General features: G+C 42.0%; 2 protein-coding genes across 3 annotated transcripts; both read left to right on the top strand.

The window, feature by feature from the left end:
• The first annotated feature begins 522 nt into the window (after positions 1-522).
• LOC134487668 (CD59 glycoprotein-like) lies at positions 523-5,216 on the top strand. Its single transcript, XM_063289602.1, has 3 exons — positions 523-631; positions 1,765-1,866; positions 4,763-5,216. Exons 1-3 carry the CDS (start codon positions 538-540, stop codon positions 4,954-4,956), a joined length of 390 nt encoding a protein of 129 aa, XP_063145672.1. The 5' UTR covers positions 523-537; the 3' UTR covers positions 4,957-5,216.
• A 3,705-nt stretch (positions 5,217-8,921) lies between these two features.
• Positions 8,922-16,415, top strand: LOC134487667 (CD59 glycoprotein-like). 2 transcript variants are annotated; one of them, XM_063289601.1, is made up of 4 exons: positions 8,922-8,940; positions 11,231-11,317; positions 13,773-13,868; positions 15,321-16,415. In XM_063289601.1, exons 2-4 carry the CDS (start codon positions 11,254-11,256, stop codon positions 15,515-15,517), a joined length of 357 nt encoding a protein of 118 aa, XP_063145671.1. In that variant the 5' UTR covers positions 8,922-8,940; positions 11,231-11,253; the 3' UTR covers positions 15,518-16,415. The 2 variants fall into 2 exon arrangements, with proteins under 2 accessions (XP_063145671.1, XP_063145670.1); XM_063289600.1 differs by lacking the exon at positions 8,922-8,940 and having other exon boundaries at positions 10,760-11,317.
• The last annotated feature ends 7,608 nt before the right edge of the window (positions 16,416-24,023 follow it).

Genomic DNA, 24,023 nt, shown 5'->3' with positions numbered 1-24,023 from the left:
CCATCAGTAGTTAACTGGGCAGGAACAACATGTGCAAAAGTCTAGCCTCTTTTTCAGAATGGGCATCCCTAATTCATTAAGAATTCCAGGTTTTATTATGTAAATCATGGTTATAAAACTGGAAGGGAGCTGTAAGAAAGAAAAGGAGAAAGTTTATTTTGACGGGGCTGAATTCAGCCAGCCATTCCAACAACACAAATGCACACGGACAAAAGAAAAATACCATCAGCTTAGGTCACTATCTATTAAGTAAAACCAAATCTATCCTCCAACTAGCTCTATTAGTCCTTGGACTGCTATATTATTTCTCTGATCTCTAACCCAGATTTATGAGCTAGACGTTTCCGCCAGCTCTGGAGAAAGCACTCTGTAGGAACAAAGCCCAAAAGGAGCTGCCTGCCCCCTTTTAAAAAACCCATCTGGAGGGAATCTCCCTTCTCCTGGCTTTTCAGGCTTTGGTTTTCATGGGCTTCATTTACTTGGACTGACAGATCAGATTTTCTTCTACCCTTTTAATCTGAGCCACCTTCTCTATTCATGGTCTCACGTATGTTTCTACTTCTAGACATGGACAAAATGAACTGCATTCTCCTAACAGCGTTCATTATTCTGACCACATCCTGCAATTCTGGTAAGTACTGTGGTGTTTCTGCAGTTACAGTAAAGAGAATGGGCCAAGCCACTTTGGGATGTAGTAAAGCAGTAGACAACGATACTCACTGGAAAGAGTATAGGACAGATCCGAGAATACTTACCATTATTGTACTGCAGTCCATTAATATGCTTTTTGGATAAAAGTCTGTAGAGATTTGATTTGTTATTTAAGTGCTATTCAAAAATATGATGCTGCCGTGTCTTATAAATAAAGTATATAAGATGCATTTGGCTGAACAGGATTGAAACTTTAAACAGGAAAGGCTATAGAAATACTAAGCAACCAGTATTGATTCTACCATGAGTAATGGTCTGCACACATGTCAGTAATGCTAAGGAGGTAGCAAAAACTGATCATTCATTTTCCCACAAGCAGGATGTGATAGGCATGCCTCAGTATGGTAGGCGGAAGTAGGGATTATACTAGGTGGCAAAGAAAGCAGTTGGACTTCCTTCTCATATGTGGCTTTTTGTATACAAACATTTTTGTCAAATGTCTACTTCACAATGTGCAAAGGTCAGAGAGTTAGATGTGCCCAAGCTCCAATTTTTAAAAAAAAATCTAGATTATCAGTAGAAACAAAGGCTGCTTACCACACTGTTCTTTGCTAGGTTGCTGTAGCTCTCTTCTCATCTCCTAAATTCAGGCACTAAGTGTTTCCTTAAAAAACAGGAGGGGTAAAAAAGTTGTTTTGTTTGAATGGCCAATTGAACAAAAAAATTAGTAGGAATAAAATAAGATCTCTGGAGGAACAGAAAAAGATTTCAGCAGATTCAGCTTATTTCTTTATCTTAATTTGGGTCACTTTCAGAATTTCCCTCTTGCTAAAACTTTGTACTGAACATTGGCATAATTGGGACTATGAAATTAAGCTGCAAATTTCTTCAGGACAAATCTCAGTTTAGATACAAATATTAAGCAGCTTTAAGAAGCAAATATTCTGCCAGTCCTCGCATATACACATGCATATAAACAAAGGATATTGATCAGATAATAGACTTAGTCTACCAAACAAGGTTGTTACATTACCGAAATAATACATGTGAAATAGTTGAATGGTTGTGCTACATAAATCTGGCAGATTAAAAAAATACTGTTTTATGTTTCAGGCTATGCACTTCGATGTTATTACTGTGAACAAAGTCCTATGCTCTGTAGAACCAACCTCACCTGCTCTGATGAAGAAGATGCTTGCTTGCAAATTAGGATGAGTATGTATGCTCTGCAAGAATAAACTGACTTTGGACTCAGTTGATACAAATACGTTCTGCAGGGCATTCTGAGAAGTTAAGCTCCACTGAGTTAGTTGTGATTTGTTCTCTCATTAGTCGGTATGAGGTTGTTGCTGTAAATGTTTTTCTCTCAGGTTCCAACACTGTTTTTAAGCCTTAAAACCTAAAAAAAAAAAGTTAGGTTGTGAAATGCTATTTTGACCAATTAAGAAAAGAGCACAAGTTCATGGTCAAATCCTGGTAAGTCAAGCTGTCCTGACACACAGAGAAACTGCAAAATGCTACTTGGAGGCTTGTTTGGAGCATTTGCCAATGGGAACATTCCAAAACTAAAGGATAACAATACAATGCTTTTTCAAGAACGATCATAAATTGTAACACTCATGATTGTTGATCATTGTCAGTGGAATGAGTAATTTGCAGAAGCTGGAAACTATCCTAAGCAATAGACAAAAGCACTCTTGTGAATTGCTTAATTGCTTAAATTGTTTAATCAACACTCCCACCCAAACACTTCCCTTGGTGCCCCATCAGGCTCCGTGTCTCATTAAGATTTTTAACAAAATTACTAGGAGGAGTCTGGCAGCACTTTTTCTGACCAACACGTTTTTACTAAAAGGCATACAGTAATCTTTCATAAGCTGCAGCTCATGAAAACTTATGCCTTTTAGTAAAATGTGTTAGTTGGAATAGACACCACTAGACTCCTGATTTTTTGCTACCATAGAATAATATGTTTGTCCTCCTACAATGTCAACGAAATTATTGTTAGCTAATCCAGTCATACGCTTATAGGAAGGTGGTAAAGAAGCATTAGGAAACCTGACCTGATTCAACAGTAAAGCTCAGATTCTTGGACCTCCATCCTTGGTTTCCTGAAAATTACACAGTCTTCTTTTGTCTTTGTATGAATTTTCCATTCCCCAACTCATCCTATCCCCCAAAGCTGAACCTCACTCCTTGGCCTTTTCAACTAGGGTGGGCCCAGGGATCGAAGAGGGTTGGACAGACCTTTGGATTCGAAGTACTACAACTGACCACTTCATCAGTATCACTCCTTAGGCCTCAGTTCTGCTTCTGTCTCTGGGAAATGGATCTCTAAGAGCTGAATGACAGCTTGAGTCTCTCCAGAAATGTGATGCCAACAATAGAAAAGTGCATATGAACAAAGTAAAAGAGTGAAGATCTGTAGAAAGAGCACCTGCAAGCTTCCATGGGAAATAAAGAACAAATTATGTAAAATCATTGTGCAAGACATAGGTGCCATAGTCTCTCTTTTCCATGGGGAGAGGCACCAGAAAGCAGTGACTCATAGACTGGTAACACAGCTTTTCTTTCAGTTAGGTCATAATCACAGCAATAGAAGCTTAGCTCAGTCTCTAGAGGCCTTTTTCCTCATGTACCTTCAGCCCTGACTGGCAGCTTTGGAGTTTGTCACACACACGATCAAAGGTAGCTCCTTCTACATTACTGTAGTTTTTAAAGAATCAGTCGGCTGGTTTTTCTCTAGGATTAGCTATAGCAGTTTTATTGAGAACTGCTTCCTAGAGTTTCCTGCCTAGAAAAACTCTCTGAAAGTTTACTCAAAATTATTTCTGGTCTTTTTGGGGAATTGGGAAAAGCCGCAACTATAGAGCTTCTAGCACTCTGAACAGGATTTGCTCTATCAGGCTCTTTCCTAGCCTTGGTCACCTTTTTTTCTCCTTTAAGATTTGCCAGCCTAGCCAGTTTCAAAGAAACCCTCAATCATGACATTCAAGGACCTTCCTTCCTTCCTCTGTCTTGAACCTGTAAGCATAGATTTGTGGTCTAAAAGGAACAAATAGCTTAAAACTATAAATTACAGAAAATGCAAAAACAAAAACATATTTTGGCTGTGCTTGTTCTGAAAATGATTTGTAAGAGTATTTTTATTTGGAAGAAGTTGTAGTTGACTCATAATGTAATTCTTAAAGGAGCTGCAACTCTTTTCAAGCTTACACAGAAGACAGGCTGATTTAATGAATATCAGAGAAGCATTATGCTCATTTGAGGTCTGAAGTCCTTCTGAATCCTTTTTGAAGCATGACCAGCCCTATAATGCATGTACTGTATATGCCAGTGCTCCACACAGCGTTTTCTCAATCTATGGATAATAAAGTTAAAATGCCCTTCTTGCAATTAGTCAAGGTTTATAGCCAAGCACTAAAGTTAGAGGCATCTACTTTGTGCAGAGTTCCTAACTCGAGCAGCAGAGATAGTAACTTTTTACACTTGTGCTTTAAAAGCAAAAGATATTATATAACCAGCAAGTCATTTTGAGTGGTTCCAGTACAGCAGAGGCATTATCCAACTATGGATTTTGTATCATAATGCATAGATCATCATAGTCTTCTGACTTAGATCCAGAGCAAGACACATTTTTATGAGATGCCTCCACTGGAGAAAGACTGGGGGAAAGAAAAAAGTTACTATTACTGATTCCTCTTTTTTCCTCAAGATCTGCCCAGAGCACTTTGAAACCTTCCAGAACAGTAAGGAAAGTGGTATAAGTGGCAATGAAAATTGCCTCTGACCTCTTCTTCCTATAGCAGCCTCTACTGGATTGCAGCCCTTCTGAGAAACATTTATGGACTTCTCTGAGAAGTATGATATTCTCTGGATCTACATATGATAAGGCAAATATTGCAAAGGGAAGATAATGCAAAACAAGGAAAAATGATTGGTTTTTTAAACTGCCATTTTAAACAATGTTCCATGTTATATTTTTAAGTGGCAAAATAGCTGATTTTGCTTAGCGTGGTCATTTAAAATGCGGCTCTTGCTTGAATTTAATCAGAAATAATATAGATCTCCATTATAAGAATTTTGATTTATGTTTTGATTTTGTTTGCAGTACATTTGAGAACTTACAAGTGCTGGAAAATGTCAAAATGCAGCAAAGATGTTGTAGCCCGGGAGTTTAGTGTTGACAGTTTTAGACACCTTTGCTGCCAAAGAGATTTCTGCAATAAGAGTTCAAGCCTCCTCGTCAGTACAGCTCTCCTTGGTATTTCTGCAGTGATTGTGGTTTGGATGATGTCCTCGTAACATGGAGATTTGAAGTAATATCTTCTCTGCATATCCCTATTCTCCCCAGACATACAAGCACATTACTGCAACAACTAAAGCTATTTGAAGAAGCAGCTTGTTTTTGACCAGAAGAGAGTTAAAGCTAAGCCAGAAAAAAATGGGAAAATATATCCTTAAAAGATAGTATTCTCACTCAGTGCATGTCGATGCTCTTTGACAATTGAGCCTACTCCTTAATATTTAATCTCTGGTTAATCTGTATTCATGGGAGAGAAATTGTTTAAACTGTTTTGTACCAAAGCTGATTCTTTTTTTTTCTTTATCACCATCAACAGCAGCATGTTATCAGCAAACATGGCTATTTTATTCTACAACTCACTTGTATAAGTGAGTTATAACTCAAGCTCATTATAAATAAGTTTAAGAGGTTACCAAGACAAATGGTTGCAGGATCCCACCATCTTTAGTCCTCCATTGCCAGATTTGTCCTATCTGTTTTATAACATTATACCAATCTTGACCAATTATCCAGGTGTTAAGCTAACTGATCTGCAGAGAACTCATATATACTGTATGTGGCACTTTTTGCGGTACACTGAGTAACTACACAGTCTTGCTCTTCCAACCCTTATTTCTGAATCCCTAGCACATTTACTCACAGATCTTTGTATCAATGGAGCTTAATTTAAAAGTGCAATCTAATAAATGTTGGCCTTCCCCTTTTTCATTACACTGTTCTGGGAAGACTTTATCCAATAGAGAAACTCTAAAAAAGCATTACTTAACAGTGTCCTTCCTATGATAAGCCACAGCATGCCATTTTAAGAGTATACTATATATGGCCAATTGTTAACATTGTTTTGCAGATTTTCCCACATGTCTAGAACAGTTGGTATCTTAAAAGTATTAGAACAACTATATGCAATGCATTCTACTTACACGATATGTATAAAGGCTCCTGAGAGAGCCCTGGCTTTGCTTTGGTATATATAAGTCCTATGACTTTGTATCTTAAGATTAACAGCCTATAACAGTATTGTAATTTATTTCAGTGGGAACTAACATGGCCCAAGAAGGCAAAGCTGATGGGCAAAGATTATTCACTTTTCCCCACTGATTAAATAAAGCGATTAGTAGAATCTGTATGCACACTCATTTAGAACTGACAGAGAAACCCAAAAGAAAACAGAAATCTAATTTTCTGCAACAAATACTATTCAATAGTTATTGAATCAACCCAATGATTGGGGCTTGTTAAACAGATTAGCACCATATGTGAATGCAATGACCCTGAATCGGGAAAGAATAGGGACACTTGCTGAGAAATTAAAAAGAAAAGAACTGTTCTTGTGTCTGTACTGATTTAACCCAGTTGCTTAGATATACATGACACATTGAAAACATACAACTATCCTGGCTGAGTTCACACCCTGACCTGAGTCACAAAGTAAGCAATCATATTTTACCCTGCTATAGTGTGCCAACCAGCCATTGTTTTCTTTAGTCCTTAAGGTAGAACTTAACAGGTAGAAGTTTTCATTCAAACTGTGTGTGTTTATAATCAAGCACCAAGGAAATACAAGATTATTAAGGTTACAAATTAATGATCAAAACACAGAAGCTTAAAATAGACCCGAGTTAGCGTAAGGTGTGAATCTGGCAAATGATACCTTTAATTATGAAATACCAAAGGGTATATATGGGGCTGAGTTTCTATAGCTTGATAGGCTACAATGTGTTTGGCTACTTTAGGGTTCAGTGTGCATTGGGTAAAATGCCAACTGGATTAATTCAGTAAATCCTGGTTAAATCATGGATTATGGTGGCATGTAAACAAGGCATTCACCTCTTCCATCTTGTCACCATCACATTGACCCGTCCCACCTGGGCATGCAGAGAGGGCATGCTACGGATCCCATCTGTTAAAGAGTTTCATTTGGCGGGATCGTGGAAGTGGGCCTTCTCTGCAATAGCGCCTGCCCTTTGGAACATTCTCCCCCCAGAGTTGAGGCAGGTCCTCTTGCTCCTGGACTTCTGAAAAAAATTAAAAACCTGGGTCTGTCAACATGCCTGGGGTGGCAAAGAAAATAGTTTCTCTTGGGGATGGTTAGCTTGGTAGCATTGCCCTGTTTTGCTTGTGGACAGAAAGACTATCTTAGCCATCTGGATTTTATTATATTTTAACATATTTATATTTTTATGTTATTGATATTATTGTATGTTATTTATATTATATTGTGTTTTTATTGTGAACCACCCAGAGTCTCCTTGTGGGGGAGATGGGCAATGATAAATTTGATAAATAAATAAATTAATTAAAATGTGGTTCATTTATTGGAGATACAAAGCTTTGATTGATACAAAGCTGAACATTATCCAGTTAACAAATAGAAAGGAATATAGTTCTTTTTTGCTTGCAGTTTTGCATAATGGTGCTATTCTTTCATACCACAACATGCTATTAAGTTCAATTAATAGTTTACGCTGCTGCTTTCTCCCTTTAAATAATGTTTGTGATTTCTGGCATTAGGTGGATCCAAGATAGAAAGTGGAAATACAGTATGCTAAACATACTTTTTTGCTACTTGAAAACTCTTCTTTAACAGTGTTTTTATACCTTTTAAGTTTTATGCAGCATATGCTGTGACATTTGAGGTTAAAATGTTCCTACTTAAAGCAGTACTGGAAATTCACATTTCCCATTGTCTAATTCACATTCATTGTATGCAAAATAAAGTATCTTGAAAAAAATTGGTGTGTATGGCTCATTTCTGTTTGGGTCATCAGTACTGCATCTGATCAGACACATATCGATAAGCCTACTTCAGGATGTGGCCCGAGTCCGCTATATGTTCTACACGCCTCTTAAATATATAGTTTACTCAAGCACTTGGGCGCCCCCAGTGCGGTGCTGGAGCATTTCACGGGATGGCTTCCGGATCACGAACTGGCGATTACCAAGTACCTTCGAGGGCCGCACAAACGAGCAAGAATCTTGAGCTCCAATTTCTAGTGCTATACTCTAACTGTCGTGCATGCACAGCCTGCAATAAAGCAGTTAAAATGTATTGAAATATACCGCCCCCCCGCCTCAAGCCGATATTCCTACGATCGCTTACTCGCCTCCGTCTTTGTGATTAATCTTACAAAAGCCCCACTTGGCTCTTTACTGACAGCAAAGAACTGACTTACAGATCTGTCTAGCCGTCGGCCTCGATGACCTGCAGCCAATCAGGGATCGGCAAGCCTGTAATTGACCAATGAAAATTAACATATGCTTGGCCCCGCCTCCCCTGATTCCATATATCGTACTGTGACTCCCCGAAACGGGAGTGCTGGGTGTGGAGGTACGTGGTGGTGAGTCGTCTTTTCCTGTTTTTTGGTTTCTGTGTTGTATAAGCCTTGCCTTATAAGTCTTCGCTGTTTTCTCTCGTTTGAAAATGAGGCTTTTGCTTTTTATTTGGTTTCTTTAAGCGCTTTCTTTTTTTATCCGCTAGCTTGACGCAGCACGCTCAGCGACGGGGAGGGAGCTTGGAGCGTGAACCCAGCTGTTCTCTGGTCTTAGCTTGCGATTTAGGGAGGGATTGGCTAAAAGGAGGCCCAAAGGGAATGGTGGACGAGGCAAATATATATATATATGCGCGCACACACACACTTAGGTTTGCGTTGGATTGGCGTTGTCTAGTTTGCTTTATTTTCGTTAGAAATCCAAATTTAATCTTTCTCCTCGGGGTAAGGGTCTCTTCTCTCCAGTTCCCGCTTCCGTCAATTACTGCAGAAAGTTAGGGAAAGTGGGTGGCCTCCTCCAAGCCAAAGCTGAAGGGTAGAAGCGTGCAATATTTTGGACCCGGATCCAAAAAAGGCAGGGTTCCTCAACCTTGGCAACTCTAAGCTGTGCGGACTTCAACTCCCAGAATTCCCCAGCCAGCTTTGGCTGTATTAAGGGACGCGCGAACCCAACAGCTGTATTCAGCTCTTTAAAGCAGCTCCGTCTTTTTCGTGGTAACGCCCTATCGCCACGTGCGGTCCACGGTTGTATCGTGGCTGTGATCATGTAGTCAGGGCTTTGATCGCTGGAGGTATGTAGGTGTAGGAGGCTCTGGCAGCTAGATAAGCCTTCGGAAGTGCGGTTTTCTCTGTCCTGGAACTCTGGTTAAACCCCGTCCAAGTTATCTTTTGATGCGCGATGCGGTTGGGGCCGGCACCTCGCTACTGGTGGTTCTCAATTAAGATAGCGTAGGTATTTTGAACACTCTGTTGACGGAGCTGTTTGCACGTCTTCGTTAATTCAGACTGCAGTAGCAGCAGCGACTGTTAAAAAAAATTAGGGTGGTGTACAACGGAATATATGAACACTAGACGAAATAGAAGAGCCAGTTTGGTGTAGTGGTTAAGGCAGGGTTTCTCAGGCAAGGTTCCGTGGAAGCCTAGGGTTCCAGGAAAAGTCACTAGGGGGTCCCTGGGAGATCACGATTTATTAAAAAAAATTCAGATTTGGGCAACTTCTTTTAAGAGCTAAGTTTCATTCTTTATTTTTAGTTTAAGAACACTGAATGCATATATACAGGCCTACATATGAAACGAATATAATGTTGTAGCTTCTGGCCTATATTTGATGTATTTCAGGGGTTCCTCCAGGGCCAGAAGGTTTAGAAAGACTGGGCTAAGGCATCAGGCTAGAAAGGGGAGACTGTGAGTTCTAGTCCTGCTCTTTGGGCATGAAGCCAGCTGGGGGATCTTGGGCCATGCACTCTCTCTCAGCACCAGGAAGAGGGAGGAAGGGCAACCCACTTAGGAAAATCTTGCCAAGAAAACTGCAGGGACTTGTCCAGGTAGTTGCCAGGGGTCAAAAACTCAAAGTCATAAATGAAACAAAACAAAAAAAAATAGAACAAAGATAGGACAGCTGTGCTGGATTTAGACCTGGTGAGGCCCCTAAATTACACCAGGAGTCTCACAAAGCTGTGTACCAAAACAGGATGGGTTGCCACAAAAAATTGAAAAAATATATATGCCTTTTAATTATTAGCAAGGTATTTAAAGTGGAAAAATAGGAACTGAATGAACTCGTTTGCAAAATCAGAAAACATATCAGATACAGCTTAAAACATTTTCCTCCTTGATTTCTCAAAAACAAAATCATGAATTATGTGCTCAAATGAAATGCTGTGCAGCTTATTGCTATTTGAAAACTGCACATAAAAATTTGCTACACAAGATTTTAAAAACTACAGTGTGCATAAAAAGCCACATAAAATTCTAAAAGCAGAACAATTCTGAGATTTTATGAGGCCCTGTGGATTGTGAGGCCCTAAGCTGTAGCTTGTTTAGCTTATGCCTAAATCTGGTACTGTAGCGCAGACATGCTGTACTTTTAACTGCTTTCGTGTAACGCTTTCTAATAAAGTAGAACAGCTGACAGCTCGGTTACCAGCTTCAGTCAGACCCATGCTACGTGTACCATTTACTGTTAACACTTTAAGGATGTCTATAGAGAGGATTGAGAGTGTTGTGTCTGGAAGGAGTTAATGCATCCCCTCAAGAGAGGTGAGAAGCTTCAAGAACAAGCCATGTGTGAAGCAGTATATGAATGTGATAGCGAAAAGGATGGAAATGTATGGAGAGGGATAGTTATTAGTGTTGGTGGTAACTAGTTTTGGCTGTCTGTTTTTATTCTCATTTTTTTTCTTTTCTTTTCTGCACTCTGCATTAGTTGTTTACCCCCCACCCCAAGAATGATGTGACTGTGTGTGCCGTTTAATTGCTGTTGGTTTATCACAAAGCACCTGCAATCATTCTGATGTGTTACAGACTGACAACAGTCCCACATGGTTATACTGTAAAATCAATTTAAATGATACAGCGTTATAGCTAATGGTGAGAGAGATCTCCAGCAAGGGTGGTTTTAGGAAACAGTGGGATGGAGTGGTGAATGAAGTAGGTAAAGATAACACTTTCTTCATATTGTGATAAATTTCAAATTTTTGGCATGCAGTCTAAAAGTACATTCAAGTTTAGTAGAAATAATATTTCACTGTAATAGTTTCAGTTTAGAGGCTAATAATTTAACAGGTCTTTGCCTTGGTCTCAGTATCATTGTCTTCCATGAATATTCTTTGTCACATGCCCAGAAAAGATTATATTCCTATTTAGCAGTCATAAAAGCTTTATATAAGGCTGGCATAATGGCATAAAAATTGGTCTTTTAATGAAGTTGAGGCTTGTGATACAAATACCTCTGTGTTTACTTCTGAACATCTGATATGACTCAAATTATTTTCTTGTTCCGTAGGTTGAATAGGAGACACAAGCAAGATGAAATCACATTTCGTCACTGCTGTTGTTACTGCCTTTGTTCTGGCTTTGTTCCTGCATTCAGGTAAGTAAACACAACAGTACAGTTCACGCTTTATTACGGTTAATTTTACATATAGAGTTAGATAATTAGTGTATTTTACCTGAATCTGTGTCTTTTATTGTATGTTTTTAATACTTTAAGCATGACTGTTTCTTATGGAATAATACTATTGTATTGGTCTGTGACCGTAATAAAGCGTGAACTGAACACAACAGTAAATGGCAACAGAATGAGAGCAATGCAGAGGCCAGAAGAGTAGGGACTTGAAGCCGGCTCATAATTCAAAGGGGTGACTGAACAGCTCAATTTTAACTTGAGTTTGATGGCTTAGAATTATATTGGTGGTGTTCTGAATAAAACGATATAAAAAAATATACCCTATGAATGATAGATTCTTGGTTGGAATTCTATGAAAGTCTTTTATAACCAGACAAATTGCTGGAGCATTCCTAGAGATCCAGCTTTAAGGTGATGTGAGTAAAATGTTCTTGCAAGAAAATGTTTATTACTTCCTTTATTTAACCAGTTCTTTGTGATTCATTTCTATGATAGGAAAAGGCAAATATGATACCCTTTCAAGACTATGTGTTGACATTCTTGGACCTCTAAATGAGGAAAGAATCTAGAATTAGAGACCTAGACATGCTCACAAATTCAGACAACAGTTTATGCAATGTACCTTTAATGAGATTCTTATCTATAAGGTACTTATCAAGGTTTGAAGTCCACAGCATTTACATCTTCACAGGACTTTTTAGTTTATTTTCTGTGTGTCTTTCAGTCTGTCTTGACTCCTGGCGATTACATGAATAAGTCCCTGCATTTTTCTTGGCAAGATTTTTGGAAGTGGTTTGCCATTGCCGCTGCCTTAGGGCTGAGAGAGAGTGACTGGCCCAAGGTCACCCAGCTGGTTTTCATGCCTAAGGCAATCTCCCCATTTGTAGCCCAGTGCCTTTAACCACTACACTAAGCTGGGTCTCATCAGATTGTAGCTTCTGGGAAAACTCTTTGCTGACAAAAGAGCTGATTAACTTGGTTTGCATTTTGCTGGTAATCCACCTGCGTTCTTCCAGTTGTTTATCCTGCTTCAATTGCTTTCAATTTGCTGGTGAATTAAGGAGCTGAAGGAGCTCTTGCCAGAGAAAGATAGCATGTTAGAATGCTAGGTTGAAGCTTCCCAAGTGATTTCAGGAATCCATCCAGATCATCTAATTCAGTATTGGCTGGAATTTGTTCCTTGGTCCACTCTAAAGGTAGTTTTCAGTTGGGGAATAGTTGTCTCTGCAAAGCCAGATAGGTAGCTGTAAAACTACTGTTGCTTAGTTCGTCTGCTCATTTAAATATGGGGGAGGGGGTTCCTATGTTTTATCAGTGTTATGGAATGTGTCATTCTACAGCAGATTCACAGCTTTTTCATGGGCAGCCACCACCAGGGTTTCACACAGTGCTCAAGCCAGAAAGTAAAAATTAGGAATGGCTGTCTCCTGTTCTATAGCAACAACCTGGGTATTGTCAGCAGTGCAAATTCATTGTAATGTGGTGCTGGGCCTTTGAACTTTCCTATTAGAATGTAAGGGCACAGGATCCTTGTTGCGTTAACTTGTGCAATAGGCTCTTGGTTTTTAACTTCTGCTCTAATATTGAGAACGTTGGGATAAACACTTGACAGTAACTTGGCAGCAATGCAGAAGAATGCAACAGATCCCTCGTTCATAGTCATACAACCACAGATGCCTCAAGGAATTGCTGTAACATCTTACGTCTCTTTTGGAGGTGTAGCCAACGGCTAGGCTCACTATTTCCCCTTTCCTAACACTGGTAGTTGGGCTTAAGTTTTCAGATTAAGTTAGAACTCGTCACTGGGTTAAGAGAGACGGCACCAGTCCTAATCCTACTCATTTGATTCTGTTCAGCTGAATGGTATGGTGCCTCTTTCAGATGACTGCATAATTATTGTGTGTTTATATGAAACTAGTGACACCTGGTGGTAATACAACTGATGAAATAATTAAATGTAATCTTTTTATTATTGCTAGACTAACAGTGTACAGGTAGTCCTTGCTTAACGACAGAGCTGCAGGTCCCAACTGGTTGCTAAGTGCCACGGTCACTAAGCAAAACACGTGGCCACGATGGGCTTACAACCTCACTTCTGCTTTGGTCATTAAGTAATCACTGCAGTCATTAAGTGAGACATCATGTGACTGTGACTTGAGATTTCATTTCTGTGTTCTCCATTAACTCTGCTTGTTGGGAGCCAGTTGTGAAGCATGTGAATGGTGATTTCATGTTTGTGGGACACTGCAGCAGTTGGAAATAGGAGGATTGGTCCCAAAGCTTTTTTTTTTTAACATTGTTAAAACTTTGAATGAGGCACTCGGTAAGTAAGGACTACTTGTAGCCTGTTTTCTAACAGGGACTCTGTTTCAGGAAGGAAAATTGTGCTTAGGCAACTTTTTTTTCCTTGTTTATTTAGGAAGCACTTTAGTATGTTACAAGTGTGATGGTTTTAACTGTGACAGAAATGTGACCTGCACAGACAACAAGGATTCTTGCATAATAATATATCTTGGTAAGTATATTTATCTCGTATTTAGTTTAGGAAGAAATACACAAATTTATTAATGAGATTTTTTTTTAGACTGCCTGGTTCCAGTGATCCCGAGCAGCTTAATATGTACACAGACAATGAAATCAATAGAACTCCAATATATAGTGTCACCTGGAGGGAACAATAACAAAACTCTCTCCCCCACTGTTTGTGTGTGTGTGCCTTCAAGTAAGTTTTTGACTCCTGGCGACTGCCTGGACAAGTCCCTGCAGTTTTCTTGGCAAGATTTCAGAAGTGGTTTGCCATTGCCTCCTTCCTAGGGCAGAGAGAGAGTGACTGGCCCAAGGTCACCCAGCTGGCTTCATGCCTAAGGTGGGACTAGAACTCACGGTTTCCTGGTTTCTAGCCTGGAGCCTTAACCACTACACCAAACTGGCTCTCTCTCACTAGCAGAGGTAACAACAGACAAAAAGGGATCTGGAACAAGCCAACTCTGTCAGATCTTACAGGATGGGCAGAAACCATAGGAGAGAAAGAGTCCCTCAAACAACTAGGCTATAGACCATGTAGGGCTTTAAATGTGACAGTCAGCACCTTGAATTGCACCTGGAAGCGAACTGGTACCAGTGCAGTTAGCAAAGCATGTGCATGTCACCTCCCAGGTGGCCCTAACGAAGCAGGAAGTACCTGGATCTGTGGCCAGGTGGATATGCTAACAGTACCAATGCTGCCCGTTTTGTCAGGATTCACAGACTTGTTGGTGGCACCAGCAAGCCAAAAAGCAATCAGGGAGTAATTTAACCATGATGGACAGGTGGTATCATCCTGTCCTGAGACAAAACCCAGATCAAGTGTGTGACTTCATTTTGTGAATTGAGTTCAGCTGACCACAGCTATTCTTCCTCTGGTATTTTTTGTTTTCACCTTTTTTTTGTTCTCTAATTCTAAGAACAGTTAGGATTATGCTACTTAATATTTATACTAGTAAACACTTGTTTACTAAAACAAGTGCTTAATAATGCAAACTATGACTTAAAGCTTAGTGGGAAGCTAAGAAATCATTGCTTATTTTACTTTCTCCCTTTTTTTGGTGGAAAAAAAAATGAGTGTCTCTTAGTTTTTCTGTCTTGTTTGGCCTGAGGCTGTTATCAAATATTGGAATAGACGAGTGATAGAATAAGTGGTGGTAAAACCTTCCAGTGAAATAGGTTGTCTCTGATGTGCAGATTAAGATTTGGGCCAATGCAAAATCTTTAAACCAGCTTTTTAAAAAACTCTTATTTTGTGATTTTATATAGAAAGGTAAGGTATAAATAGTTCTACAATATCTTTTAAGGGGTTCTTGTTTTTAACTTATAAAAAGACTGTGAAATTGTTGAACAGACTACCTTTTCTACCTATACACACCAAAAACTCTTTTTTTAATGAAACAGGATAGGACCTAACTTTATAATTTTGGTTTTTCTTTTTAAGCGGGAAGAAATGTTTCTGACTGCTGGAAGTATTCTGACTGTAATACAGACTATATTCGGACTTCTTTGGAACAGAGGAACTTCAGATTCAGGTGCTGCACATGGAATTTGTGCAATGATAGTCCCATTACAGTAGGTAGCAAGATAGTCCTCAGTGTGGCTTTCTTGCTGACTATTGCCCAAATGTTACATTTTTAATCTGGATCTGAAATGGGGCATCGCTTTTCAATTTAAAAAGACACCTAACACTGGTCTTTTATGAGAAAGCATTGCTGTTAGAGAAGATCAAGTCATTAAGATCCAGTATTCCAGTATAAAATTTGTTTGCTTTGCTGCACTTTTCATACTTTCCCTTACATTACTCAATTCTATTTGGAAATTTACGTCTAATCTGTAAGATGAACATTCACATAGCCAAATATTGGACTTTCAAAAGTTGCTTCCCACACAAGCAAGTCTTTATGTATCTCATAAAATTGCCAACCACATTTTAACTCGGAAGCAATTGTTGCAATAAAAGTGCTATTGTGTACTTAAGTCTGGACTGATTTTTTTTGAACTTTAGGCTCTTTTTGAAGCCACAGCTGAAGCTTGTCCAGTATGCTAAACCACTCTAGTGGTCACAATGAATGAGCACACCATCTCCTTGCCACTGTTGTGTGTGGTTCCTTGTCAACATTTAGTGGCTTTTCTGTGATTAAATTAACTGTCTGAATACAGAGTGGCCACCATTCCAAAGTAGCACCTTGAAGCCTATTTATTGCAAGTACTGCTGGCAGGAAATGATATTCTTTGTTTGAACAACATGCTTAACCTTAGAAAAGCCACAACTTGAGATTAAAAAGTTGGGTGTCACAGCAGTAAGGAGGCAGTGTGAAAAAAGGTGTTAATTAGCTAGTTTCTCTTGATGATTGTCTAATGCATTCTTATTTCTTCCTAACTTGGCTACATAGCAATGTGGGGTCTTTTATTTAAGACTCCCCCATATGGAATGGGCAAGAAGGCAGTATTGAGCAGCCCTACTAATTATCACTGGTAATCTTAGCATTTTCTGTATCTCTCTGCTGCCATTTACTTGTCATCCAGATTGTGTAGCCCGAGGAATACAAATGTACCACATGAATGATGTATTACCCTTTCATGTTTGTTTATTTATTTTATTTATTCAAATTTTGCTACCGCCCATCTCCCCCAAAAGGACTCTGGGCGGTTTACAATAAAATCAAGACTATAATAATAAGTAACATCTATAAAAACAATTACAGATATAAAATGCAATAAATAAGTATAAAATCCAAGAGGTTAAAAATTCTGATCAGGTGGGAGGGGCTCTAAGGCGTGAGCCAACCCCATGGATGGTTGCCCACCTGCCTGCCCCATGCAAGATGGCAGAACTAGGTTTTCAGGGCCCTCCTAAACGTCGAAAGTGAAGGCGCCTGCCTCACTTCTGAGGTCAAGATGTTCCAAAGGGCGGGGGCAACTGCAGAGAAGGCCCGTTTCCTGGACCCTGCCAGATGGAATTCTCTTATCGACGGGGTCCACAACATACCCTCTCTGCCTGACCGGGTGGGGCAGGCCAATGTTATGGGGATGAGACGGTCGCTCAGGTAACCTGGCCCCATGCCATGTAGGGCTTTAAAGGTGATAACCAACACCTTGAATTGGACCTGGAAGCAAACTGGCAGCCAGTGCAGCTCGCGCAGTAAAGGTGTTATATGTGCTGATCTAGGGGCACCAAAAATAACCCGCGTGGCTGCATTCTGCACCAGCTGAAGCTACCGGATACTCTTCAAGGGTAGCCCCATGTAGAGTGCATTGCAGTACTCAATATGAGAGATGACGAGGGCATGAGTGACTGGAGGGCCTGGTGCACAACCTGAAGGTGAGCAAAGGCCCTCCTGGCCACGACTGCTACCTGCTCTGCGAGCAGGAGTCGTGAGTCCAGGAGAACACCCAGATTACGCACTGAGTCTGGGGCAGTGCCACCCCATCCAGAACTAAAGATGACAACTTCCTGGAAACCGAGGAGCGATCAACCCACAGCCACTTTGTCTTACCAGGGTTCAGTCAAGCCTGTTGTTCCCCATCCAGGCCCCCACAGCCTCCAGGCACTGAGACAGGGCAGTCACCGCATCACTTACCTCACCCGGGATGGAGATGTATAACTGAGTATCATCAGCATACTGATGATATCTCATCCCATGGTGACAGATGATCTCACCCAGTGGTTTCATGTAGATGCTAAATAAGAGAGGAGAGAGAACTGAACCCTGTGGCACCCCACAATGGAGGGGCCAATGGTCGGATCTCTCGCTCCCAATCACCACCGATTGGGAACGGCCCTGGAGGAAGGAGGTGAACCAGTGCAAAACCACGCCACCCACCCCCAACTCCCTGAGCCATCCCAAAAGGATACCATGGTTGATGGTATTGAAAGCCACTGAGAGATCAAGAAGAGCCAGGATGGATGCACTACATCCATCCCGCTCCCGCCAGAGATCATCCATAAGTGTGACCAATGCCATTTCTGTCCCATATCCTGGCCTGAAACCTGACTGAAAGGAGTCCAGATAATCCGTTTCATCCAGAAACCTCTGGAGTTGCAACGCCACCACCTTCTCAACTACCTTCCCTAAAATGGGGAGGTGGGAGACTAGACGAAAATTGTACAGCACAGTTGGGTCCAGCAATGGTTTCTTGAGGAGGGGGTGCACCAGTGCCTCCTTAAAGGCCACCGGAAACATCCCCTCTCCCAAGGATGTATTACCCGTTGCATGGACCCAACCACACGTCACCTCCCGGGCTGCCTTTACCAGCCAGGAGGGACATGGATCTAAATGACAGATGGTGGCATTCACAATCCGAAGGATCCTGTCTACTTCCTCAGGTCCAACAGGATCAAACTGTTCCCAGATAACTGGGCAAGAACATTCCCTTGGCATCTCCACCGACCCTGCTTCACTCTTGGAGTCCAACTTGGAGCGAATCCAAGCGATTTATCCTACAGATGCTCAGAAAACTCTTCCTCACGGCCCTGTAGGTGGGCCACTGGGCCCATCTTCCCCAAAAGGGTATGTGTGATCTTAAACGGGCGTGGGGTGGCATTCTGCGGATGCAATAAGAGCGGAGAAATATTGGCATTTTGCCGCTCTTACCGCCACAAGGTAGGACTTAACGGCAGCTCTAACCTGTGTTCAGTCGGGTTCAGTCTTTGTCTTCCTCCAGCGGCACTCTAGACGTCTCTTAAGCCTCTTCAAAACCCCCAACTCCTCCGTAAACCATAGGGAATGTCAGGTTGGATGAGGCAAGAGAGGTCGCATAGGTGCAATCCTGTCCAAGGCCTCGGCCACCTCCCTATTCCAGGTAGCAGCCCGGGCCTCCGCTGGACCATGCAGCAGATCCTCAGGTATAACCTCCAGCTCTCTCTGAAACCTCACTTGGTTCATCAGTCACCAGGGGCGGACCAGCCGAATAGGTCCTGCCTCCCTGCGGAGGGGGGCAGCATAGGAGAATCTCAGGGTCACCAGGGCGTGATCTGACCATGACAATGGGGACAGATGTACCTCTCCCCTCAGATCACATTGCCACTGTTCCGACAAGAAAACCAAGTCCAGAGTGAGGCCACTGTCTCGAGTTGGGTCCCAAATAATCTGGGACAGGCCCATGGCTGCCATGGTTGCCATGAATTCCTGAACTGCCTCCAAGGCCCGCCCCAGGGAAGGCAGATTGAAGTCCCCTAAAACCATAAGTCTGGGGAACTCCACTGCCAACCCTGAGACAGCCTCCAGCAGCTCAGGCAGGGAGGTTCCCATGCAGCAGGGAGGCTGGTACAGCAGCAACACTCCCAACTGCTCTCAGGCACCCAACTTGAAAAATAGGGTCTTACAACTGGCCACTTGTGGAGCAGGACCCCTGAAAGCCACCGGAGACTCTCGGATGATAACTGCCACCCCTCCTCCTCTGCCCTGGTGTCTCAGCTGGTGCCACACCTGAAACCCAGCCAGGCACATTTCCAAGAGGGCTACCCCCCCTTCTGGGCCCAGCCAGGTCTCAGTGATACATGCCAGGTCTTCCCCCTCCTGTGTGATTAAATCACATATGAGGGGGGCCTTCTTGTTAATGGACCTGACATTAAGGAGCAGCAGCCGGAGACCAGGGCCCTCAAGAATCCACTGACCAGGGCCTGGGTCTGAACCTAGAGGGCCGGAACACACCACCGGTAACAAACACCGGGGGCGTCTTCCCCGAAGATGGCCCACCCTCTGGTTCCTGTCATAACCTCCCTGACCCATCACCACCTCAATAGTACACCCTGCCCTATAGCCCCCAGGGTTTCCAGGCCTAGTTGCTTCCACTCCCAGACCTTCAGGAACCCTGGGTGGAAATAAGGGTCTCCTCCTCCACTCACACATTTTCAACAATCAATCCCAGGGCAGTGGCCGGCCCCACAGTGCACCAGCTCATGCTCTCGGCGCTGCGGAAGCCTAACCAGTGCCCCCACACACTCCCTGTGCCCCCCCCAGCCTCTCTCACTGGTCTACGGGGAGGCACTTCATCCGTTCCTGCCCACCTCCTGTCTCACACAGGGGTGAGCACCCTTACACACAATCACAGAGTTCTGGACTCCCCCCAAGTCTCTCACACTCGGAAGGGAGTACCACACACATACTATACCACACGCACACTGGAGGGACCCTATTAACTATCTGGGCAGTTAGGGGAATGACCCACGCTCTGGACTAACTCCCTACTCCACACCGCGGAGGCCTACACGCCAATGACCATCGCCCTTAATTTATCTTCTCTGTGGTTGGAAGCCATTGATCCAGCCCTACTCAATCCCCCCGTCCTGAGGGCTTCAGTAAGGGGCCAGAAACCATAAAGGCTCACCGCCCCCACACCCACTGCCAAGATCTTCGTCCAGAGGGTTCTGGCACCGGGGCCTAAAGTCCCAACACTCATTGCCCCTATCGTCAGCCACTCCACCAAGGGCTTGCTGACAGGGCCCAGAGAAAATGCCAGGGAAGATGCTGGTGCTCAGAAAAGATGCCAAGTCTGCTACTCCTCGCTGCAAGGCCACCACGTTGCTGAGCCGACTCCACTGTGCCGTTTGCTGGGGTCCGCCGAGCCACCAGGGGTCATGGAAATGCTAGGCCGCTCCTCCACACCGCCCAGGCCGCCGCACGTCACGTTGCCCGGTTCCAGTCCACCCAGACCCCCCAAAATCTTCAGGGTCTATCCCTGGGCCTGCTGGACCTACTGGGATCTGCCAAGCACCAAAAGCATGGTGTGCCTCAACCGCTCCGTTCCAGGGACTCCGTCCACCTCTGTTCGTCTCCTCTGGCAGCCCAAGGTATTACAGCTGGGGGAGTTGAGGGTAGTTGCTTTTAAAAGCAATTGGGAACCCAACTTAAATAAGCTAAAGGACAAAAATTGATTCATTTTTAAAAGAAGAAATTGGTTGAATATGTATACATTCAGATATCTTAATAGATGATTGCATGAATATTTAGACGTTTTTGTGACAGCATAATGGATTGTGCCTAATATGAGACTTCTATTGCTCACTCTATCAAAATAAATTTGGTAATAAAAAGTACAAAATTGAAAGCTGGCTTGGTTTATTGATTTGTTACTTTAAAGGCATAAGACACCTGCTTTACCCATTGTAGGAACTTCATGTGCTAGTCTGAAATGTTTGGTTCTTTAAAGGGAAACATTCAAATATGTCCTTCTACAGCCTGTTTCTAAAGTCCAGGAAAAGTTTAAGCTTCTGATTATGTTATTACTTAAATTTATTTATTAAAAAAAATTGTATAGCTACCTGTCTTAAAACCAAACTCTGGGGGGCTTAAAACAAAGCAATAAAACAATATATACAACTATAAAACAAAACAATAAAACCAGAAACAGAAAAACCTGGCACTGCAACCACACTTCACTGATGCAACCTGCCATGTTGCCATCCTACTCTGACCTCACCCTATCTCAGCATCTGGGTGAAGAGCCAGGATTGAGTGATCTCCAGAAGGTTAAAAGGGTGGGGGCCTGTCAGATCTCAAGCGGGTGTTCCATAGGACAGGGGCTGCAACAGAAAAGGTACGCTTCTGACCCTGGAAGGCTAAAAACCCAAAGCCCCACCCATCTTGCCAAGGTTGAGTCAAAAGTTGGTTCCTCCCCATCCAGACCCTCAGAGTCTCCAGGCACTCATTTAGCACCATGACATCATCACCTACCTGGCCAGGGGTGGAGATGTATAACTTGGTATAATCAGCATACGATACCTCACCTACACTGGTGAACGGCCTCACCCAGTGGTTTATATACATATTTTTTGTTTTGTTTATATATGCTGTATATATACATACATGTGCTTGTATACATACACACAAAGCTGAAAACATACCTTTTGACTGGTGGACTTACCATATGGCTTACCATAGTGAAATTTTTGCACTAGTTGTGAAAATGATAGTGGAAGGAGGAGCTATTTGTGTAATTATCGACATGGACTGTCTTCTTGCAGAGGCCATGCTTACATATGTAGATGATTTGTACAGTTTTGGAATAGAGCTAAGATAATGGCTTCTCTTCTAAGTCATTGCATGAATGTTCATTTATTGCCCATGTAACTAGAATTAAGACTTCAGAAGACGGGGATCAAATCCCAGGACAAGCTTATTTAAGTAACTGTCATGATCGCCGTTGCGATGTTTGTGACATCGTAACGGCTCGCATGACAAAGCGCGGATGCGTGTCAATGGCTGGAGAGGTGCGGGCAATAAACCGGACAAAGAAGGTAATGGGGTTGGGAGATCTACTGAACAAACAAGGTCCCATTGCCCGGCAATTGGCCATTGACGCCCCTGATAAAGGATCAGGGCGAGGTTCGGAAAGGTGCGTCCGGGCTTTCGAGGAATATCGAGGTCTAATTGCCCAGTAATGGACCATTACCTCGCAGGAAGATAAACAGGGCGATGCCCGGGGCGAATGGGGCTGGACGACCTCTCACCTATCAAGTCTCGATGGCCTGTCACTCCGTGGAACTCGTGGGGCACACCCGGGGAGTGTGGGGGTGGAGCGCTGTTTGGCACGAGACTATTTAATTCAACTTTTGGCGCTCTTCCCTCACTCTCAGCTTTTTACTGGTGTGCATTCTATTCTAAATAAAAGCCAGAGCTTAAACTTGATTTAGAGTCTGAGTCTTTTATTTGGTCTTAGGCATTCCTTACAGTAACTCAGATTGTAATTTTTCTTAAAGTGCAGGGACAACTCAGAAATAATTTTAAAATGTTTAATGTACCTTTTGATGTTGAGCAGCAGAAGCTTCTGTTGGAATACATGGAACAGTACCTCCAGGGAATCTTTTAATTGCTGGCTTGTTTTAAACTTCAGATAATGGATGCCTAGAAATTTAGGAACCAGAAACAGTCTCTTGGAGTTCTGCTCCTATATAATTGTTAAATTCCTCAAGACCAGCACTAGAGATCATCTCTTACACCATTGAATACAGGCCACTGGATTGAAACACCATGGATATAAATTGCGATTTTTTTCCACATCTTTTTTCTTTTTTAAATAATTTTATTAGAGTTTATAAATACAAAGATAAAAGATGAATACAAGCTAAAGAAAATAGAATAAAGAATAAAGAAAAGAAAAAAGTGCAAAGGGATAGAAAAAAGAAAAGATATATAAAAGATGACCCCCACTCCAGACAAATATAACAATTTCAGTGACTTAACATCTTTTCTAGTAGAAAAAAAGGAAAAAAATGATCTCTGATCCCATATCTCATCCCTTCTCAATAATCAAAGAATAAAAAATCATACAATCTGTCATGCTCCCAGATCAAACGTTCTCAGAACTGATTGGACTCACATGCGTGTTTCAACTAACACGTGTATTAGTCTTGCGAGTCGGAGGCATGGGAGAGGGAACATGGTTGGAGCGTGAAATCATTTTGTTTGGACTATCTTGTAATGCCAAGGTCTATCTGGTAATGCCAAGGTCGTTTAAGAGGAGCCATTGAAGACAGCTGCAGATGCTTACACTAACTGGCATGAGAGGGAGGGGTGCATACCTGAGATGGGGAGTGGGGGGGGGAATTTGAATTCATTGAACATGTTTAATGGGGGGAAAATGTGGGCTTTTCCATTCACAACTTTTTCCTTTGTACTGAATGCTACACACCATTAAAGAGAATTCTAAGTAATTGCTTATGAGTAGGATTTAATGGGAAGTTGAGTGTTCCAGTCAATCCACACAATCCTAATTAGCAAAAGTCTAATAAGAGCTACCAGAAATAACATATGCATTTTAACTTTAATAAAAAAAAATCCATTTTGTAATCCAACTTGTCACTTTCTCTAAGAAGTAAAGGACAAGAAATCTCTTCCCACTTATAAACAGATCCTTAAAACCCAGCGTACAGTCCTGGCCCCCCAAAAATCCCATTAACTACCAGAAGCAACATTTGTTTTTAAGCCCTGATCAAATAAATTCACTTTGTAGAGCTTCTGTTTACTTTCAAAAAGCTTGATCTTTAACCCTGTCAAATAATGTCCCACAAGTTCATTTCTTATGTTTTCTTTGTCTCCTATCAGGAACAGCTTCAGTAATCTGTTTTTCTCCTCCCAGAAACAGGTTTATTGGTTTAACACACTCCTTTTGTAAATCCAAGGTAAAAAGTCTTTCCAAGTCA

This window comes from Candoia aspera, chromosome 1 (genome assembly GCF_035149785.1).
Source record: "Candoia aspera isolate rCanAsp1 chromosome 1, rCanAsp1.hap2, whole genome shotgun sequence".
Classification (NCBI taxonomy): domain Eukaryota; kingdom Metazoa; phylum Chordata; class Lepidosauria; order Squamata; family Boidae; genus Candoia; species Candoia aspera.
The sequence above is the reverse complement of the archived record's forward strand: the minus strand, read 5'-3'. Positions and strand labels throughout refer to the sequence as shown.